At 40.6% G+C, this 18293-nt stretch overlaps 1 protein-coding gene across 1 annotated transcript; it reads left to right on the top strand.

The window, feature by feature from the left end:
• Positions 1-7642: 7642 nt before the first annotated feature.
• On the top strand, positions 7643-17892 carry LOC107116969 (vomeronasal type-2 receptor 26-like). Its single transcript, XM_015419002.1, has 6 exons — positions 7643-7878; positions 9106-9397; positions 10218-11075; positions 11682-11909; positions 15188-15308; positions 16988-17892. Exons 1-6 carry the CDS (start codon positions 7643-7645, stop codon positions 17890-17892), a joined length of 2640 nt encoding a protein of 879 aa, XP_015274488.1.
• The last annotated feature ends 401 nt before the right edge of the window (positions 17893-18293 follow it).

Below are 18293 nucleotides of genomic sequence, written 5' to 3'. Positions count from 1 at the left end.
ATGTTTTGTTGAATGAAAGGGAAGACAGCCTTTTTTTTGGGGGGGTTCCTTATATTAGAATTTGAATTTTTTAACATTATACTTCCTCTACAAGCAAGCAAGTACTCCAGAATCTGCCCTTTGGTGGTGCCAGCCAGCTATGCCATTATCACAGGTGTAAACTTGAGATAAAAATTCCCTACCTACAATCAAAAGCAACAAAACATTCATCAAAAGAGCAACCAAACCAAAATATGGCCACTGTATTAGAGTGCATATGATTTCAGGTTCAATCCCCAACACTGGCAACTAAAATGTCCCAGGGAAAGGCTAAAAAAAAGACTTTTCTAGGTTTAAAATCTTGTAAGACAATACAGTAGCAAGTTAGATGGGCCACCAACCTTTTGTGCCAGAATAAAGCCTCTTCATATATTCAAAATGCACAGGTCAGCATTTTATTATTAAGGAGAAAAAATCCTATAAGGGGTGGGAGAAAACATGCCTGCCTGCAAATCAAACCAATTTCACAGTGCATTCTTCTTTACACCATCAAATCATGTCACAATTATTTGTACAGTTTTTTGCAGTCCTAACCCTTCTGTGCCAATGCTTCTGGGCAGGTGCTCCCTACTTCTGTGTGTAATGACTACTGCCAGGTTGGTCACAGCAGGAAGAAGAAGGAAGGGGAGCCATTTTGCTGCTATGATTGTTCACCATGTCCAGAAGGAAAGATCTCAGACCAGAGGGGTAGGAAACATAATCTTTGCGGATATCAAGCATATCTCACTATATCCCACAACAGTGAAGTAGCAATTAAGGAACAAGTTGATCATGCTGGTGCATCAGATCATGATTCATTCATTTAGTTTTGACTCTTGGTCATGCCTTTGTCACCTCAAGGCATTATGTCAATGGTCTGTTGTAGAAGGGATGTCGCTTTATAAGAACATAAGAAGAGCCTTGCTGGATCAAACCAGTGGGCCATCTAGTCAATCATCCTGCCTCACACAGTTATTCTGGAGAGCCAGCAAAAGGGCACAGAGGTCAAGGCCTTCGCCCAATGTTTCCTCCTATCACTTTCAGAGGTTTACTGCCTCTAAATATGTAAGTTTTGTTTACTAACCAAGGATCAGCCCTTGTTAGTGCTTGGATGGGAGACTTCCAAGGAAGACTGCAGAAGAAGGCAACGTGAATCCACCGCTGCTTCTCACTTGCCTTGAAAGCCCCTTACTGGGGTTGTCATAAATTGATTGTGACTCGATGGCATTTTGCACACACATGCTTGAGGCCATCACTACATCCTCTGACAGTGAATTTCACATTTAAATTACTTGGGGATTAATCCCCATTCATTGTTATTAGGGTTAGATTAATGCCACTCATTCCATTTCATATATGCTGTATAGTTTGGTTGGGTTGGTTACACATCATTCCAATTATCAACTACAAAGTTCTGCATCTTTGATACATATTAGATACTGTCTTCATTATTCTGCAATTATGCATGTCCAGATTATTCTCCACACACATTGAGAAAATGAAGAGGTCATTGCTTAGTGGTAGAGCATCTACTTGTCAGAAGGTCCCAGGTTCAATCCCCAGTATCTCTAGCTAAAAAAGATCAGGTTGTAGGTGATGTGAATGACCTTGACCTGAGATTCCAGAAAGCCACTGACAATCTGATTAGAAAATACTGACTATGGTGATCTGATTTGACCTCTCATTTCTTTGTGTGTTCATGTGAGAAACAATTGTAGCCTGGTTCCCATTGAGGAACATGCAAAAATTATGGCCTGGGGGAGTAGGAATACTTCGTCAATCCTGGAACATCAGCTAAATATGAGAAAGGAATTCTAGCCCAGCCTTCTGTTTGGTCTGATCCTTTTCTATGGGCAAGGTTTTTAAACATATATTCATACGCACCATTACATGTAGTCAGAAGTGATACAGTCCAGACACAACTTCATCATCTCAGTGAGAACAAGGTTTACACTGGTGTTTCAAGGCCTTCCTATTATTTATGCAAAACATGCATGTAGCAGTTTTGGTTATAGTGCCATGTCAATGAGATATCAACAGATTGTGTGGAGGAGACTTGTAGCCTTTATCAGCAGCATTAAATAGATTCAGAAGAATGTACACAAGATAAGATTACATTCCTTATAGGCCACTATAATATCAGAAATCCTTATTCTTAACTTAGAGGGAAATGGGAGAGGCGTTTTCTTTCTATATTTTGAATTAAGTGCTCCACTCAGCATGCACTAGATCATGCATGAAATATGAATCAGTCATTAATAAAGCATATGCTTTAATACACTTCTTCCCTTTGGTGTTTGTCTCACTAGTTCTTAGTGACACTAATGACTGCTGATCAATTTGAACTGGAAGTATCTTTGCACATATACAGTTTTGCAAAAACCTGATATGAACCAGTTTGGTAGGTATTCAAGAAGATACAGCTTGAAATCATGTGATTGGCTTATATTTAATCAGCACCTTTAAACACCAAAAGTTTGATAGTTGAATGTGTTTGGAACAAGTTTTACAGAATCCCTAGTTTGCTGGTCATTATCAAAACAATTTGGCAGCTTAGGCTGAAACCTAGTGGGCTGTCAGAGGTCCAAAGTTCATAAATGAACATATTACAGTTCACCAGCTTTCTTTCATAAAGCATAATTCTTCATCTTCCTTTCTAGATATGGATGCCTGCATCAGTTGTTCACCAGATTTTTATGCAAATTTATATCACAATGAATGCATTCCCAAGGTGATAAGCTACCTTTCTTATGAAGAACCTTTGGGGATCTGTTTGGTCTTTTTTGCTATTTCCTTTGCTCTGATCACAGCTGTGATTCTTGGAATCTTTCTGAAGCACCAGGATACTCCAATCATAAAAGCCAACAATCGGAGCCTGACCTACATTCTTCTTATTTCTCTCATACTTTGCTTCCTCTGTACCTTGCTCTTCGTTGGAGAGCCTGGACATGTGACCTGTGCATTCCAGCAAATGACCTTTGGCATCCTTTTTGCAATTGCTATTTCTTCTGTTTTGGCCAAAACTATCACTGTGGTTGTGGCATTTATGGCAACTGAACCAGGATCCAAGATGAGGAAATGGGTGGGGAAACGAGTGGAAAAGTATTGTCCTTTCCTGCTCTTTTATTCAGGCAGGTATTTGTACAATTTGGCAAAGTATCTCTCCTCCATTTCCTGATGTGGACATGCACTCACTAAATGGGAAAATAATAATTAAATGTAATGAAGGGTTAGTCTCCATGTTCTACTGTATACTGGGTTACATGGGCTTCCTGGCTGTTGTCAGCTTCACAGTAGCTTTTCTAGCCAGGAAGTTGCCTGATAATTTTAATGAAGGCAAGTTTATCACTTTCAGCATGTTGATCTTTTGCTGTGTATGGTTGTCCTTTGTTCCAACTTACTTGAGTACTAAAGGGAAATCTATGGTGGTTGTGGAGATCTTCTCTATCTTATCCTCCAGTGCTGGCTTACTAGGTTGCATCTTTTTCCCTAAATGCTACATCATTGTTATGAGGCCTGACCTGAACAATAAGGGACAACTAAGAAGAATGAAACACTAAGCAAGAATTTGAGATTTTTTTCTGTTTGGGGTAAAAAATTATAGATGTCTGTGCTGTGAAGAAAAACAGTAGACCCAAACAACACCTGAACAGGAGCATCCTTGTCACCTCTGTACCTGTTAATTCAAAAATAATTCTCACTGGGAACAATACTAGACAGGTGGATATGGAACACGGCTTATTCTTTGGAAAAGGTACTTGGAATGACATCATCTGTGTCTAACATTTCTGCACATTTAGATGGGAGTAATTAGCACTGAACTGAGTGGGGTTATTTTTTTTAAAAAAGGATTGTGTTAATAACTTTTGGCTGCACATTAGTCGTCTAAATGTAGCTAACATGTCTGAAATTCCTGTGAATTAAGACAATAAATTTCCTTGAATTAAGAAAATGAAGTAATTTGTATTTCTTCACTTCTGATTATTCATCAAACATGTCTTTGGATACCCATGATGTAATAGGATATATAGATCAAGAAAGCTCATGACACATTGTAGACATTGCATATATTCCTTTAATGCTTTTAGTTAAAGACTAGCATAGCCGACTTTCTGGAAATTCTGTATTTATCCCCCCCCCCACTATAGAGTATTCACATCCTACTCCTCAACCAAATACCAGTTCCCAATATGGCTAACAATATATTAGAAGCAAATTAAAGTAGTAGTAGTTCATGATGATAATGATGATGATATATTGATTGACATACAAATGACAGAATTCCAACACCAAGAACACCAAAAAAGCAAACAAATTCTGTTTAAAAAAACAGAGTTGTGCAGTTACCAGTACAATGTAGTGGGGGGATTTTTAAAAAACCCTTCACGTATCAGCAAAAAGAAAGCAAATGAAAATAAAGGTGAGAAATCTAAGGAGGGTGGTCTGAATTTGGGGGACAACAGGCTCCACTTCTCTGAAAAAGGAGGGAGGCACTGCAGGGCCTCTGGCAGTAAATCTCAAATCATAGGCAAGACAGCACAGAAGCAGACAGTGCTTTTGAGATTTTACACCTGGCACAAGAAGTAGATTTGCCCATAGGCCACAGCTTTCTTATTTGACAAGTCTGTTGTGCAACACATAAATTATTTATCTGCCAAGTATCCCTGGAGGTCAATATTGGCATACATGTTACACTGACAACTAGTGGACATCACCTTGCTCGGGTAATACCACCTCAGCTCCAAGTATAATGATATAAGAATATCCCTGCTGTACCAGACCAAGGGCTCATCAAGACTGGCATTCTGTTCACACAGTGGCTGATCAGTTGCATCTAGGAAGCCCACAAGCTGGATGACTGAAGCAGCATCCTTCTGCCTGTGTTTCTCAGTGCCTGACATAAAGAGCCATACTGCCTCTGGTACTGCATCCTAACTAGCAGCCACTGTGAATAGTAACCAGTTATAGCCCTATTCACCATGATTTTTTTTCCACTCTCCTTTAAAAACCTTTACATTTGGTGACCATCACCACACCAGATCATTAGTCTAACTATTGTTCACTGCCCATACATACAGTCCTAAGTAGCATTCTCAACCTTTGATGAGCTCTACAGGATCAATGAGATTGCCACAGCCAAAGGGAGACTCCGGTCCCGGTCATACCTGGAACACCGCATCAAGTGCGACCATGGGATTGCTGGTGCGCCCGTCGTCCGGAGCAATCCAGGCTCCTGGCCGAACTGCACATGCACACACATGCGCAGTTCAGCTGCTGCACTCTTCCTTCAGTGGCTTCCCCCCCCGCCATCTGATCGTGCCGGCGAGGAACTGCGCGGCGGCTCAGGGGATCTATGTGATCCCGCTGCCACGTGTCTCTTTTGGTGCGGCTTTCAAAAGCCACACTTTGCCCATGCTCCCCCCCCCCGTGTGGCAGGGGCGTCCCTGCACCAAATGCTTTCAGATTAGAAAGCCATAGATGCTAGTTTGCATAAAACCTCCTTTCAGCAGTGTGATACACTGATACTTAATCTGATATCCTATTGTATATGTATGCCAATAAAGGCTTGTCAAAGTAAAAAGATACACTGATATCACTTCTATACTCACAGGTGCACTGCTCATTGATTGACTGCACTGCATGGAACAGTGCCTAAGTTCCATATAACACTCTTTTCAAGCATGAAGGCAAAGTGTCTCCCAACCAATATCCATGTATATGCATCAGCTGGGGAAACCCCATTTCTGAAAATGCCTTCGTGGTGTAGACACCACCTAGTGATATGGTATTTGTCCTTAAGAGAGCATAGTTTGGTGCTCAGAGTACTTCAATTGCATTTTCAAAACAATGCTTACAACACTTCAGTGCAATCCAGATTATATTGCAGAACAGGGAATTAAGTAGAGCACAAATGGCTTATATAAGGCCAGCTATGACTGTGGATGTAATGGATATTTGGGCCCACATATAATAATTTCTCATTAAGCCTGACACCAAACATGTGTAGGAGATCCCTGAAACTGACAAGGGGGACTGTTATCCAATAACAAATAGGGTGGGATGCCATTAAAATTAGCAAGAATTCATCTTGCAGTTAAAATTATCAAGAATTCAGATTGAAAACAGTAATGCTTCTCTGGAGGAAACACATGCACTGATGGATTGTTTGGTCAGGGATTCTGGAGGGTTTGTTGCCATCTTCTGATCACTGGGGGTGTGGGGTACAGACATAGCTACAGTGGGGCATCATGGGGCCATGCCCCCTTACTCATCAGCCATACCCCAAAAATCCTGCTCCCTGAAACATTTTAAAAAATATTTACGTTGGCATTTTAAATTAGTAAGTTGTGCCACTCCACACCTTGCCCACAGCCTGATTTACAGTAGCCCATCTGATGTACCCAATTTCACTTCCTCGTTCTGGCCTAGCCTTGTTGTCCTGATTCTCCAGTCCTCCTGGGACACATGACTTTGCCAGCCTGATTCACTTCCTTTGCCTTAGCCTGTTGTCCTCATTAGCCAGTCCTGGCACATGTGACCTAGCCAGCTCCACCCTCCCTTCCTATTTACCTTTCCAATCCCATCCACGTTGACTGGTCTGTGAATCACAGACACTATGAACACTTAAAATTCTTGAGGGAGGAAACTCAGCAGGGAGAGGAACAAGGCAAAGGCATTTCCCAGTTTCCTGAAAACAAAACCAAATTGCAACCGTGAAGGGCCAAAAAGGTTCAATTGCTGGGGAAGCCTTAGTCCAAAGCAAAAAATAAATAAATCCTTCACTGTTATCATTTAAATAAATCTTATATGTCAGAAATTCCCAAGAGAAAAAATATGTTTGTTTCTACAGACCTATGAGCAGATTTGTCCGTAATCTTGATGTTTTACTAATTATTTTGGCTCTGGGCAAAGAAACCCTGGATTTACCACCTGCTGCCCTTCCAGGTTTTGATGCCATAATGATGTCAGCCCCTGGGAAACTGTCTACCTGGTAATTATCAGTATCTCTCTAACTGTCCTAATTTTTTTTAAGTCAGAAAAGTATTATAAGATGGCTCTGTTTGTTTCATTAACAGACAAGGGGACAGAGGCCAGCAGTTTCTGTCAAGAGCTCTCTCAGCCCCATCTACCTCACAGGGTGTCTGTTGTGGGGAGGGGAAGGGAAAGGAGTTTGTAAGCCACTCTGAGACACCTTTGGGTAGTGAAGGACGGGGTATAAATCCAATCTCTTCTTCTTCTTCTTCTGATTGCTCCTGAGCCAGATGACTGTCCTGTGATATTTACCAGAGCGGACATATTGCAAGGCGTTCCAGCAAGTTGCATCTGCTCCCTTCAACATTCCCACTGAGTGTTCCTTGGTGGGATCATGTCTAAAAAAGAAATTAATTATGCTTTCTAGCAGAGATACAGGAAAGGCCTCAAAAGCTGCATAGGAATATTAAGGTAGATGAACAGCTGCAGTAATCCAGTGCAAACAAAAAAGATGGTGTCACAGGGGTAGGTGTCAAATCAGTACTCTCAGTCTCTATTTTCAGAAGATTGTAACCAGGCAGAAGTTAAGAAGTTAAATGTTGTTGAGGAGAGCAGAGCAATGGGTTTCTGGAAGGGAAGTTCAGTCCTCAAAATGGTGGTGCTCTTGGTGCTGCTGTCTGAGCTGCTACCTCATGTTGGATGCAAGAAACGTTTGGTTCATCGCAACATGGAGAGCCATTCCATTCAACATTGTGTAAGTGATCCCTTCTTAATTCTGCATGAGTTTTATCGACCAGGAGACTTCATCATTGGAAAGATAACTTCTCAAGCTTTTGGCGTACACCTCGAAACTAATTTCAGTGAACAACCTTCTGTGTTTTTGATCAAGTAAGCCATTTCCCCTGTCACATACACATGGTAAATACACAATAACCATGCAAATAAAATTTGAAGAGCAGTTTACTTCAGTAAGCATTTGGGGGATTTTATTTGCTCTGCCTTCTGCATGAACTTCACTTATTGCTCAATGAACACAGTACTTTCTTCATTCTAATGCCACTTATAGTGCCATCCTACATAAAGTAGCATCCTTCTAAGTCCATTGAATTTAATAGAGTTAGAAGGGTATAGCTTTGCTTACTGTGGCACTGTTACACATTTATTCCATTCTAGCTTTGTAGATTCCCCCCCATGAGTCTTCTGTTCTTAGGCCTATGCTAGCCGTTATTAGCTAGCATTGTTAATTATGGTGAATATCTTAAGTATGTTGTATAACTAAATTAATGTCTTTATATAAATGCTTGCAAAATTTTCCTCTTCTGAATTACTTTCTGGATTATCAAGCTCTGAATTGCATGAGGGGTTTACCCCACAAAGCAGAACCAATGCAATAGGAATTCTATGCTGTTTCAGTTTCCCCCAATTCTTCAGACTTTAAAAAAATCAATCATTATGTATGCCTCTTTTCCTGCGGTTGTCTATTTATGCTGTTCATTTGTATCTTATTTTCCCTTCCGATGTTTCTAGTGGGCATGTGCTCACTGACAAAAATATGCAAAGCAACCCAATTGTAATTCTACATAATGTTGTATTCAAGATTATTTTCACAACATTTTATCAATGCACAGAAACAGTGTTACACATTTATTCCATTCTAGCTTTGTAGATTACACCCCCCCTCCATGAGACTTCTGTTCTTAGGCCTATGCTAGCCATTATTAGCTAGCATTATTGATTATGGTGAATATCTTAAGTATGTTGTATAACTAAATTAGTGTCTTTATATAAATGCTTGCAAAATTTTCCTCTTCTGAATTACTTTCTGGATTATCAAGCTCTGAATTGCATGAGGGGGTTTACCCCGCAAAGCAGAACCAATGCAAAATATGCAAAGCAATCCAATTGTAATTCTACGTAATGTTGTATTCAAGATTATTTTCACAACATTTTATCAATGCACAGAAACATTTTTTTAAAACACCCTTACAAAGAATATTGAAACAGTCATTCATATGAACTTTGCTTTTTTACTGTTCATGTGTTGTTTTGGTAATGTAGTTTTTATCATTTTGAGTTTTGATTATTTTGCTATGCAGCTCATAACTTTCTTTGCAGTGTGGTGCCAAAGAACTACCAGCATATCCTTGCCTTGGCATTTGCTGTAGAGGAGATAAATGAAAATCCCACACTCTTACCTAATGTCACTTTGGGTTTCCACATCTATGACAGCTTCTATAATGCCAAGATGACATATAAGGCCACACTGGACCTTCTTTCCACACAGCATAGGCTAGTCACTAACTACCAGTGTGATGTTCAAAACAATTTGATAGCTATCATTGGAGGGCTTGACTCTTGGATCTCACTCTGTATGGCTACCATAACAAACACCTACAAGATTCCACAGGTAAGTTGTATGATTTTTTAAAAAATGAACTAACTACAGGAATAAATTTTGATTTTCATATTCAGAGTGGTTTGGGGATTCTTAAGGAATCTGTGAATGACAAACACATTGAAAAAATATTCTAAAACTTAAAAGAAAATTGCGGCATGTAGATCACTCTGGCAACCACTAATCTCAGGTCTAATTATCAAAGCCACCAGATAAGATGATAAACTTCTGTCTATAGAACCTGCCTTGCGGGTGGAGCATCACATGATTGAATGCTACTGTACCCAGATCCTGTTGGATTACCTTGGAACCTTGGGTGATAACCATACTGCTAGCAGATGAGGACCCTGAAATGACTCACTTGGTGGCAAAATATCTATCGATGGTGCTATTTTTAAAGTTGCTTTGAAATGCTGTAGGTAGTTTAATGTATACAAATTTTAAAATTCTAAAATTAATTTCCATAATATCATGGGATTTTATAGAGTTTATGGAAGTTTATAAAATGTCTATTAATACTGTTTATGAGTCTGTTCATTAGTTTTTATTGTAAAAATGTTTGGTCTAAATTATCTTGTAATTATATGTAATGTGTTTTATTGTAGCTGTTTGTATGTTTGGCTTAAGACCTTTGGTCAATGAAGCTAATAAATGAAAGGAAAGGAATATTACTGTAGTAAAATGAAGAACTGACATGAGCTGTGATACTTGATTCACCTTTATAGAAACATTTGTTTTATATTAATAGTGAGCCACAACATAGCATATAAGCAAGTGATTTGATCATGGACATCTTGAATTGTGTTAAATAGAAACTTGTATATTCTTTCAGCTGACCTATGGCTCCCTTGTCTCAGGGCTGAGTGACAAAACATTGTTCTCATCCATGTATCAGATGGTCCCCAATGAATCCAACCAGTACATTGGGATCGCCTATTTACTCCAGCACTTCAAATGGACATGGGTTGGGATATTTACAATGGATTATGCCAACGCAGAGAGGTTTTTGCAAGATTTAGTGCCAGTGCTTTTCCAGAGAGGTGTCTGCTATTCCTTTATAGAAAAAATGCCCAAATGGACCTACACTGAAAGAATGATAGAGCTGTTGTCAAATAACCTGGCAACTTTTTCAAGACACATGAACAGTAACGTCAATGTGTTTGTTGTCCACGGTCAAGCACCATCCATGTATTATTTGTCCTGTTTTTTGCACATGGCAGGCCTTCAATCACCTATAGGGAAGTTGTGGATTTGGACAACCCACTGGGAGTTTGAATCAAGTACTAATCAAAGAGACTGGGATATCCAACCCTTCCAGGGTGCCATATCCTTGACAGTTCACTCAAATGAACCTCTAGGATTCCAGATATTTCTTCAGAAGATAAATCCTTCCTGGGCAAAAGAAGATGGTTTTATCCATGACTTTTGGGAACAGGCATTCAACTGCTTATTGAAACCTTCCAGCATGGGTGAGGGTGAGAATATCATGGAACCCTGCACTGGGAAGGAGAAGTTGGAGGATCTTCCTGGACTTTTCTTTGAAATGGCTATGATTGGCCACAGCTACAGTGTCTATAATGCTGTCCATGCTATTGCACATGCTCTACAGACTATGTGTGAAACCCAGTCTAAATACAGAGCATTTGTGCCTGAAAGGCAGCTACAACCTTGGAATCTGCAGCCTTGGCAGGTAATTTCACACAATTTTCAGAAGTCTGTCTTCTTACCTTGCCAAAAAACAAACAAACCTGGAGCCTTTCACAGATATGTTGATATTTTATAATGCACTATGTCCCAGAAGGCTTCATTATTGCAGTTATGACATGTATATATATGACATTATTGCAGTATGACATGTATGTTTGGTTATTCCTGAATCATTTGTTCAAGTGTGTTAAATGAATCATTAACTGTTGTTACAATTTTGATTTTAATTTTTTTCTCCCTTCTTTGTATATAGAATTCTAGAAAGCTTTTTTCCTTGATGACTTTCTTAAGTGGGGGGGACTTTTCATGAGCTCTAAGCTGTTAAGAAGTAAATCCCTACTCAAAAGTAAGGTAAACGTAGGCATGGCTGGGAAGCAATCTATGAGATTTCATTTGTTTCAATTATATTTCTCCTACAAGTTAACCACAGGGAACAGATAGGGTTCCGGAGCTTTCAGCTGCTGAACTTTAAAGTTAGTAGATCTGTCCAGATCTATAATACCCTAAGCCTACCGAATACAGATGCATTATGAGTCTTTTGGTGATGTTTTCAACACCTCATTGTATCTTTTTCTCTCTTTGAACTTAGCTTCACTCCTTTCTGAGGAGCACAGTATTCAACAGCAGTGCTGGAGACACCATTCATTTTGATGAAAATGGAGAAATAATTTCAGGGTTTGATGTTGCAATGTGGGTAATTTTCCCAAATAAATCTCTTGTTAAAGTAAAAGTGGGACAAGTGGATCCTCAGGCTCTTTCAGGCAAAGAATTAACAATACAGGATGAAAGAATCCACGGGAATACATGGTTTAGCCAGGTACTTGGTTGCATGAGAAAAACAGAAAATGGAAGATTGATACTAAATGAATTATCTAAGTTCCCCCCTTTTCTTGTATCTCTAAGACATGTAGAATTACTGAACATAATATATCATTATCATACTAAAATACACCCTATTTTCCCTGTGAATAAATGAAGTTGCCACATCTCTGCTTCTGAGGCAGTTGGTGGTCAACAGTTCCACACAGCTGTCACTAGAGGGCAGAGGGGAGACTTGGATATGAACTCTAAATTGCTCAGGAGTAAAGCCCTGCTTGGAAGTAGAATTCAAGAGTTAGAAAGTGGGTGTAACTTGGCAGCAACAGTTTACAAGACAGATGAAGGAACAGTGTCTGCAGAATTGCCATATCTTTGTCAGGAGGCTAATAGGCTTCAGAACTCCACAAACTGAGCCAAGAAAAAAAGGTCGTTTTGATTTCATGGAAGAGGAAACACAAACACAGGGGGTTATTTCTCACGAGAGCGGCCTTGTGCAGCACAGCGCCGTTTGCCTTGACACAAACGTGTCAAGTTCACACCCGAAGCTCCGGGGCTGCATTTGACTTGGGGCTTCACCCGATTTCCTCCGCAGTTTCATGATCCTCAAAAACCAGGATCACAAAACTGCGGAGGAAATCGGGCGAAGCCCCGAGTCAAAATGCAGCCCCGGAGCTTCGGGTATGAAATTGACACGTTTGTGTTGAGGCAAACGGCGCTGTGCTGCGAGGCAGCTCTCGTGAGAAATCACCCCTGGTCTGCCAACTGGGACAGTGGAGGGGACTCTCCTCAGGTCTTACTGTGAAATGAGAGTTTTGTGGCTGAAAGTGATAATAGAAAGAGCCTGGAAAGGACACCTAGCACAGATTGGACTTGTGTGTAGCTGAAAAGGGGAACCACCCTTCTGAACAAACAAACAAACCCTATTGGCCCATTTGGCCAATAAGTTCTCTTAAAGGCAACTTTTCCATTAAAGAAAAGACATATGTTTCAGCTTTGTTTGGTGCATAGTTGATGTGGGAGAAAGAAGATAGGATCAAGAGGCCTCTGATATTGGGAGTTTAAATGTCTGCTTGGACATTGTAGTCCAAGCATTAAATCCATGGTTGGACACATAAAAGTTATATTTTCGATAAGGCTGAGCAGTGCAGTGATAGGAAGTATAAAGTACTTTGTTTGCCCCCACCTAATTACCACCATCACTATATTTGTTGTCTTGCACTAGTAGGTGAACACTTCCCCCCCCCCATTTGGCATACCTCCACTAACTGCTATTGGCCTCCTCCTGAGGTTTTGATGTTATGTGTGTTTATATGGTTTTACTGAACTTATTTTAATTAAATTATTTCATATACATTTTATTTTAGATATTTGCAGTGTTGATGTGCTTTAATATTTGATGTTTGCCTCCTTAGGTACTCTACTAAGGTGGAGAGGTGGCATAGAAACAATTTAAATAAATACAATTTTAAAAATAAAATAAATTATGAAGTCACTATGTAGTGCTTACACTCATATGCAGAAGCTTAATCATTCCTGGCAGATCTATATCCAACCTTCCTTCACTTCAGATGGCAATTCCAAGAATGCCAGTTGGTCTGTTAGAACAAAATTAAACAAAAGTCCAGTAGCACCTTAAATACTAAAAACATCATTTTTACATTGTTTCTATCCACCTTGGGACCTGAAAAAAGGGTGGCAATATAAATTTTCTATAATAATATTAGGAGCTACCTGTCCATCTGTGACAGGCATATCTCCTCAGAAAACAAAGCTAGGTACCTCAAAATTGGTCTCTGGGTTCAGGATGATTGTGGAAGTTGCGGTGCCATAAATGAGAAGAGCTGGAACAATCTGGTGCACATAATCTCCAGAAAATAATCTCTCATTTGTTTGTTTGTTTGGAAAATATGGCTGTCTCTGGTAGGCATAACTCATTAAAAAAAAAATAAAGCTAGGCACTAGAAAATTGACCACCAAGTTCAGAAGGATAATGGGAGTTGCAGTGCCAAAAATGAAAGGAATCAGAACACCCTGGCCCGGGTTATCTAGAGACTCCATCCATTGTTATTTTCAATGGAAGCTAAGGTTGTCTGTGACAGGCATAACTCAACTAAATATATAGCAGGTGACTCAAAACTGGGCACCTGTTTAAGGGTGATCAATGGAGATAAAGTGTCAAAAAAGCCAAGGGACTGAGAGCATCCTGGCATGGTTTATCCTGCAATCCTCCCCCCTCAACAATCCTCAATGTGTGCCTCCCATTCCCAACTTTTTAAAAAAAAAAGTATCCAGAAGCAAACCACAGTCAATGGGACTGAACGTTGCTGTGAGGTCCAGGAGGATCAACAAGATGCACAAAATTACTCTTAGTACAAAATTACATTTTATTAGCATGCTCTGTCACTATGCAATATTGATACATACATACAGGGCTCATTTCCTGCAGGAGCGCACAGGAGCAAAGCTCCAGCAGTAAGGAGCCCAGGGGGTGGGCACATGCAGCAAGCCCTGCCCCCTGCTCTCAGCAGCCCCCCTTGCCTTTCCCAGCCTGCTGGCCAACCCAGCGGAGCGCTGCTGCACGCTGGCCCTCAAGCTGCTCCTCCACTGCCTGGACCAGGGCACCCAGCCCACCCAGGCCCTGCCCGTCCTCATGCCAGCCCTGATGTGGTGCCTCTGCAAGGTGGGCCCCAACTACTCCCATGAGGCCGGCAAGGAGCTCCGCCCTGGCCTCCTGCACCTACTTGGCCTCCTCCTGCACCTCTGCCCCACCACCACCCTGGCCCCCCACCTGCTCGAGGCCATGTGCATCCTGTGTGCCACCCTCCTTGACCCACAAGCAGCCATGCACTTTCCTGCACTTGCTGGCCATCCAAAATAGTCCAGTGGCACCTTTAAAACCAAGGTTTATTCAGGTACAAACTCTCCCTCCTCTGTGAGGGCAGATCTGCATGTTCTCCCCCCACCCATAGCTAGCAATCCAAAACAGTCCAGTAGAGCCTGAGCAGTGGGTGTTGCCTTCTGACACACTCCTGGAGGAGCAAGGGGTGTGTGGCATATGCAAATAAGTTATGCTAATGAGTTATGATAATGAGATCCTGCACCTCTTTTTCTACGAAATGACCCCTGCATACATATGTATGCAGCTATGACTTGTAGTGCTTGAATATTTGTTTGATGTAGAAGAGGGGAAGAGAGTACACAGACTAACATCCCCATCAAATGGGGATGTTTTTGCAGTCCTAACCATTCTATGCCAATGTTTCTGGGCATGTGCTCCCTACTTCTGTGTGCAATGACAACTGCTATCCTGGTTACAGCAAGCAGCAGAAGGAAGGACAGCCATTTTGCTGCTACGATTGTACTCAGTGTCCAGAAGGGATGATCTCTACCAAGAAGGGTAGGAGACAATGTTTTAGCATATATCCAAGGTATCACCTATGACATCATCTCCAGTAATAGGCAAAATAATAATGATTGGCACAAAATGTGGTCAAGAGAAGCACTTCATTGTTCATGGACCATCAGAATGTGGATAGGGACATGTGTTACAGAAAAATGTGGATTGGGACTGGTCAGCTTTTTAACTCAATATTTCCCAGTTCCTCTCCTTACTACAGTCCCTTGTGCCTCCTGGCTTTATGTACATAGAGGTTCCAGGATCATCCACGTAGCCTTCTTTTTTAGCAGCAGAAGATGTTGTTAGACACAAAAATGTAAGTCTCTCATACCTAACAAACTATGTCTGGCAAAGTACCTGCCCAAAACCACGACTGTGTTTCTACACCTCATATGGTTAGTGGGGCCATGACACCATGGCTTATCAAGAAGTAGGACTGCCAGCTTTCAGGGAGAGCCTGGAGATTTCCTGGAATTACTATAGATCTCCAGAATACAGAGATCAGTTTTCCTGGAGGAAATGGCAGCTCTGGAGAATGAAATGAATAGGCAAGGAGAGCCAAAGGAGTGGCCCAATGGGAGAAGAATAACTGGTATATGGTTTGAGCCCCTCTCTTCCCCACCTAAGGCCTGTGCAGGGTGGAGAGAGGGATAACTACCCCATGTGGTGGAGAGGAAGATGATATAGGGAGGGAAAATCCCCTTTCACATCCAATCCAAAAGTTTTTGGTCAAAAAAATGCCCTTTGTCTTGCTTTTTTCCTGGTTAGTTGGCAATACTCTATGCAGGTATAAGATAAGGTTGAATGAGAACTATGGTGGTTAAAACACTGGACTAAGGTCTGGAAAACCCAGGTTCAAATCCCCACTTGTGTCATAGAAGCTTGCTAGGTGACCTTGGACCAGTAACACACTCTCAGCCTGACCTACCTCACATGTTTATTATGAGGATAAAATAGAGGAGTGGAGAATGATGTAAGCTGCTTTGGGTTCCCATTGGAGAGAATGGTGGGATATAAATAAAGTTAATACATAAATGAGATGAGAGCTCTCTTACAGCCATTAGAGCAATGTTCACATTACATTGAACAGATCTATTCATTTAACTATCATGGTTTATTATTATGTACCTCTGTTTCATGGACTCCCTACTCTCATCATATTCAAGTGCTAAAATCAGTGTGGCCCCAATACAGGCATTATCTCCAGAGGAGAGCTTCACAGGTCTTACCCTCCCCCTTTTCATGACAACTCTATGGCAGTTTAAGAGATTAGTAGATAATGTCTGTTCTGGACACATTTGACAACCATTGGGATGATTACCATATACTTACTCCCCTTTCTGAGAATGAAACTGTGCAACTCTCTCTGTTGCTAAATACATCTCATGAGCTCTAAAAATCTAAGCAAATGACATTCCCTTAGCCTTGGAATAACCAAGGAGCCTGATGACCAGCTTCAGTTTTTTTATGGATTTTAACCTGTGCTATTTTTATGTATATATCTATCCTTTTCTATTGAAAAAAAAAGATATGAGTCGCATGTTCTTGTGAATGTTAACCTAATCTTTCTTTTATTATCTGAAGCCAATATACTATATATAGACTTTTTTTGAGAAACTTAAATGAAATGGAAACAACAACTCACTTTCAGATTATACCTTCTCTTTTTCACTTTTTAGATATGGATTACTGTAGAAGCTGTCCACCAGATCATTATTCAAATGCACAACACAATCAATGCATTCCTAAAGTCATAAGCTATCTCTCTTATGAAGAACCTTTGGGGATGAGTTTTTCTTTGACTGCTATTTCTTTTGCTGCCAGCACAGCTTTGGTGCTTGGAACCTTCATTAAACACAAGGACACTCCCATTGTCAAAGCCAACAACCAGAGCCTCACCTACATTCTACTCATCTCCCTCCTTCTTTGTTTCCTTTGCTCCTTGTTCTTCATTGGGAAGCCAGGGAGAGTAACCTGCCTTGCACGACAAATGGTTTTTGGCATCACCTTTTCTGTAGCTCTTTCTGCAGTACTAGCTAAGACCATCACTGTGGTTATTGCATTCATGGCTACTACACAAGGATCCAGAATGAGGAAGTGGGTCAGCAAAAAATTAGCAATTTCCATTATCCTTTTTTGCTGCTTTATTCAAGGTTGTATTTGTACTTTTTGGTTAAATACTGCTCCTCCATTCCCAGATGTTAATATGTACTCAGTGACAGAAGAAATTGTATTGGAATGCAATGAAGGCTCCAAGATCATGTTTTACTGTGTCTTGGGCTATATGGGCTTTTTGGGCATTGTTTGTTTTACTGTAGCTTTCCTAGCCAGGAAGTTACCTGACAGTTTCAATGAAGCCAAGTTTATCACTTTCAGCATGTTGGTCTTTTGCAGTGTTTGGCTGTCTTTTGTTCCAACCTATCTAAGCATAAAAGGGAAATACATGGTAGCTGTGGAGATCTTCTCCATCTTAGCCTCCAGTGCTGGGATGCTGGGTTTCCTCTTTCTCCCCAAATGCTATCTCATTGTGATAAAGCCTGAACTGAACAACAGGAAACAATTAAGAATGAGGGAAAAAACCTAAAGCATTTGCAAATTAAAGAATCAGAGATTTAAATTATCTTTCTGATAGTAATTAGCCTGCATTGTCCATGAAAAAAAGAAAGTGGCCCCACTCTGCAACTGAAAGGGTAACAATCTAATTTCATAATGGATTACTCCCAGGCAAACCTTAGAGAAGGAATTCTCACTGAATTCAAAATGAACATCAAACAAAGTGAAAAGCAATACTAATCTGCAGTTTTTCCCCTGCAATAACTGGAATTCAGAACAGTGTCTTTTTAAGTTTTATTATGGCAGGTAGTGGCAGAAAAATCTTTTAAGTATGGTCAGGTGTAATAGTTTGTATGTGTGAAAAGCTGTCAGCCCTGACCTGGATAGCCCAGGCTAAGCCAATCTCATCAGTTCTCAGAAGTTAAGCAGGGT

Source organism: Gekko japonicus, unplaced genomic scaffold (genome assembly GCF_001447785.1).
Source record: "Gekko japonicus isolate JY-2015 unplaced genomic scaffold, Gekko_japonicus_V1.1 scaffold3260, whole genome shotgun sequence".
Classification (NCBI taxonomy): domain Eukaryota; kingdom Metazoa; phylum Chordata; class Lepidosauria; order Squamata; family Gekkonidae; genus Gekko; species Gekko japonicus.
The sequence above is the reverse complement of the archived record's forward strand: the minus strand, read 5'-3'. Positions and strand labels throughout refer to the sequence as shown.

What these genes read in the sequence shown, in the direction of transcription:
- LOC107116969 (XM_015419002.1), top strand. Translation starts at nt 7,643, where the DNA reads ATGGTGGTGCTCTTGGTGCTGCTGTCTGAGCTGCTACCTCATGTTGGA. An exon ending in CCTTCTGTGTTTTTGATCAA is followed by an intron (nt 7,879 to 9,105) that starts GTAAGCCATTTC and finishes CTTTCTTTGCAG; the next exon opens with TGTGGTGCCAAAGAACTACC. An exon ending in GGAATCTGCAGCCTTGGCAG is followed by an intron (nt 11,076 to 11,681) that starts GTAATTTCACAC and finishes CTTTGAACTTAG; the next exon opens with CTTCACTCCTTTCTGAGGAG.